The 3,830-nt window shown below is 48.4% G+C and overlaps 1 protein-coding gene across 1 annotated transcript; it reads right to left on the bottom strand.

Annotated features, from left to right (window-relative positions):
• Positions 1 to 1,399: 1,399 nt before the first annotated feature.
• LOC134086905 (uncharacterized) lies at positions 1,400 to 3,282 on the bottom strand. The gene is made up of 5 exons (XM_062540095.1): positions 2,647 to 3,282; positions 2,434 to 2,559; positions 2,188 to 2,322; positions 1,936 to 2,076; positions 1,400 to 1,832 (listed from the first exon to the last, which is right to left on the bottom strand). Exons 1-5 carry the CDS (start codon positions 3,206 to 3,208, stop codon positions 1,471 to 1,473), a joined length of 1,326 nt encoding a protein of 441 aa, XP_062396079.1. The 5' UTR covers positions 3,209 to 3,282; the 3' UTR covers positions 1,400 to 1,470.
• Between the last annotated feature and the right edge of the window lie 548 nt (positions 3,283 to 3,830).

Raw genomic sequence — 3,830 nt, 5'->3', positions numbered from 1 at the left:
TTTTGTGCAGCGTCACAGGAAGTATGGGTGAGCCCAGGCTACCTAAACATACAAATTGCATTGAAATTTTCATATTGATTTGGCACTGCAGCCGTCAGCATTCAACATTGCTTGAACTGTTTAAATTCTGAAATGATTGGTTGTTGGTTGATGTTCTTTTTCTATATATATATAGCGTACACACACAGTATGAAAAGAAGCATATTTACGACCAGCGTCTTCAATAAGTTGCCCACAGAAATTCAATATTGGGATTTCTATGGGCTGCGCTTTAGGCCTTTAGGGGGCTAATGCGGGTAAACTGTAGAAAAGCCACCAAAACTGGTGTGGGTTTACTGGGAACCCTAAGGGAAGAAGCTGTGGGTCCCGCATGGGCTCCCATTACAGGGCCAATGCGGGCAAAGTGTGGGCAAACCCACAGTGGGCTTGCCCACAGAAATCCCTAAGTGGGGCCCCAAAGAACAGCTGTGGGGCCCGCATGGGCTGCCCTTATGGGGCCAATGCGGGCAAAGTGTGGGCAAACCCACAGTGGGCTTGCCCGCAGATATCCCTAACTGGGGCCCCAAAGGGAAAAACAGCTGTGGGGCCCGCATGGGCTGCCCTTATGGGGCCAATGCGGGCAAAGTGTGGGCAAACCTACAGTGGGCTTTCCCGCAGAAATCCCTAATGGCTTGTGCAGACTACACGATTTCAGCCCGATTTTGCCACGATTGTGTCGTGGCCGACAAATTTCCATTGTCGGGTCCGAATATTCAAAGTCGGGAACGACGTTCGAAGGAGGAAGCGTCTTGTAATCTGACATGTTCAACGACCCGCGATTTATTGTCTGCGACATTCTAAGACGTTACGACCAAAAGTCTAGCATGTTAGATTTTTTGGGGAATCTCCTACGACTCCCGTGTTGACACTGATACTGTGACGACACACGACGAGAAGGCTACGATAAATGATCTTGTAATGTGGCCATTCTTGCGGCCACGACACTGCATGATTTTGTGGTTCTCTGATTGCCTAGTCTGACATGGTCAATCGTAAAAGATAATCGTGAAAGACAAAAAAGTTGTGTAGTCCGTACAGGCCATAAGTGGGGCCCCAAAGGGGAAAACACCTATGGGCCCCGCATGGGCTACCCCATTAGGGGCCCGTTTAGGATTAGTGTGGGTTAGCCCTGCCCACACTTGCCCACAGTAAACCGACAATTGCCCATTGTGGGCCCACACGGGAATGTTTGCTGGGGTGTCGGTTAACCTAGATGAAGACCTCGTAGAACATTATGAATGTCAGTAAAAGCTCATGAAGCGCAACCCTTTATAATATGCTAGAGTAATATAGGAGAAGAACAAACAATTGAAAAATAAATGTTTTAATCAAGCAATATGGAATGAGTGAGGGTGGGGTTGATACAGGTTGAGGATAAACCCACGGTTGTTTTTCGTTAACACAAGGCCGGAGGCAGAGGGGTAGAAACCCTCACTGACGCAGGCTCCTCTTTCCTCTTTGGCTGCTGTTGTCACGGCAGCTGTTTGCAGCCTGTGTGGCCGCGTTAAGAACAGTGAAGCAGAGAGCCTTGGTCTCCCTCTGGTGAGCCCAGCCCTGAAGTCTCTTCCTCCGCTCCTCCTGCTGCCGTCTCCTCTCTGCTGGGGTGAGATACAGTCCCAGTGAATCCTGGCGTCTCCCAGTCTCTTGGGTCTGCTGCACTGGGGACTTCTGACAATCCCGTCTCAGCAGAGACACGGGCCTCTCACCGTGTCGGTCTCTAAGATCCTGAGATGGGCGCCTCACGTCTCCCACAGCCAGTTCAGGTCCCCTGGTGTCACATGCCAGGGCTGGGTCTATGGAGAAAGGTGAAATGATGATTCAAATAAACAAGTTCACATCAGGTGTATACTCATCTAAAAATTAGTATCATATGCCCTCTTAAAATGTTCAACTTACTGTGACTAGCGTTAGCCTTCTCCTCCAGCTTTATCTCTGCTGGGGTTAGACCCTGATGTTGCCCAGTCTGTGAGGTGCACTGCACTGGGGATGGGCTCTTCCTGTCCTCCTCAGCCAGTTCAGTTCTGTCAGTGTTAGGGCCTATGGAGAGGAATGAAATGATGATTCAAATGAACAAGGTCACATCAGGTGAACACTTCAACTCTGATATGATACTCAGCCATTTGAAAATGTTCAACATATTGTGACTACCGTTAGCCTTCTCCTCCAGTTTGTCTTTCTCTGCTGGGGTTAGACTCTGATGTTGCCCAGTCTGTGAGGTGCACTGCACTGGGGACGGGCTCTTCCAAGCCACCTCGGCCAATTCAGTTCTGTCAGTGTTTGGGCCTATGGAGAGGAATGAAATGATGATTCAAATGAACCATATCAGGTGCCCCCTTGAACTGCCCTCTTCAACTCTACTGGGATATTCAACCCCCTAAATAATGTTCAACTTACTTGGACTAGCGTTAGCTCTCTGAGACATGGGCATCTCTCTGTCCCCCTTTCCAAGCTCCTGAGATGGGCCCTTCCCATCCCCCATGGCCAACTGAGGTGTGTTGATGTCACATGTCAGGTTTGGGCCTATGGAGAGATGAAATTATTATTTAAATTCACATCAAGTACCCACTTCAACTGTTAGGATATTTAACCATCTAATGTTCAACTTACTGCTTCTAGCATTAGCCCTCTTTTTTGCAGCCTCCCTCTGTTGAAACCAGCCATGTAGCTTCCATCTCCTCTCCCCCTGGTGTCTGTCTGCTGGGGTTAGATTCTCAAACCTCCCAAGGTCAGGACAGGACACTGGCCTTGCCAAGAGGGGAGCCTCTGAGCTAGCTTTGGCCATCTTCCCACAGTCCAAAATGGCTGGAATAGCATTTGAGCTAGCGTTACCCATCTCCACCACAACTGCTGGAGTAGCATTCACGCTTGTGTCGGCGATCTCCACCTTCCCGGCTTCATTAGCAGGATGAATAGGCATCTCTGCTTGCTGTGCCTCAGGGGCAGCCAACTCAAGCTCTCTCAGAGCTGTTTCCTCCTTTTTCTTTCTATCGGCCATGTCCTTCTTTAGGCGCTTAGCCTCCTTCCTCTGTTTCTTTTTACTAGGGTTCACCTTGTCCTTCTTTGGCTGCTTTCCTTTGGTCTTCACCTTGACCTCTGACCTCACCGTCTTGCCCTCCAACTCCTCATCGGGCTGCGCTAGGCAGCAGCTGAATAAACAACAGAGCTTCATTTGGCACAACTGATCTCTTCGAAGTCTCAAATTAGACTGAGCAAATCTTTGAAGATCACTGTAAATTCTACTTTGACGAAAATTCTAAATTCTAAATTCCACATTCTGCTGTTGTCATGATGATCAACATGTTTATTTCTTGGGCTGCAACAATGAGTTTAGAATGTTCATACTGCCCAATCAGAGCCATGTAGGCCTAATAAGAAACCTCTCAACCCCCTAGTTTTCTCTTTTAACTGACTACCTTTCCTTCATTGGTTAAAAATATATGAATAATTTCCTCATATTCCCCGTGCCAGCATGTCTCCACCTGTTGTGTTACAGTATATGTAAAGATGTGTGGGATTACACTTCTGTGCCCACAGATGCAGTAGTAGGGGTGCCTTCTGTGTCACTCCTCTTCAATAACTAGGGGGCGCGGCTTTTGCGAACGGTCAATTGACCTGTTGCTAAAATGTGTGTGATTACTGTGCACACATGAAATTGGAATAAAGGGGGAAAAAAAAAAATTGGGGAAGCCGTTTTGGGGCCTACTGGTTAGGGCTTCGAGCTTGTAACCTGGAGGGCTGCTGGTTCGATCCGGACCAGTCCATGGCTGAAGTGCCCTTGAGCAAGGCACCTA

The sequence above is a fragment of the Sardina pilchardus genome, chromosome 7, assembly GCF_963854185.1.
Source record: "Sardina pilchardus chromosome 7, fSarPil1.1, whole genome shotgun sequence".
Lineage (NCBI taxonomy): Eukaryota > Metazoa > Chordata > Actinopteri > Clupeiformes > Clupeidae > Sardina > Sardina pilchardus.
The sequence above is the reverse complement of the archived record's forward strand: the minus strand, read 5'-3'. Positions and strand labels throughout refer to the sequence as shown.

Bases quoted from the DNA above. Each gene is read 5' to 3' on its own strand.
- LOC134086905 (XM_062540095.1), bottom strand. From the start codon at position 3,208: ATGAAGCTCTGTTGTTTATTCAGCTGCTGCCTAGCGCAGCCCGATGAG. The intron at 2,323-2,433 runs GTAAGTTGAACA...TCCTCTCCATAG, and splicing joins GAGAGCTAACGCTAGTCCAA to GCCCAAACACTGACAGAACT. The intron at 1,833-1,935 runs GTAAGTTGAACA...CTTTCTCCATAG, and splicing joins GAAGGCTAACGCTAGTCACA to ACCCAGCCCTGGCATGTGAC.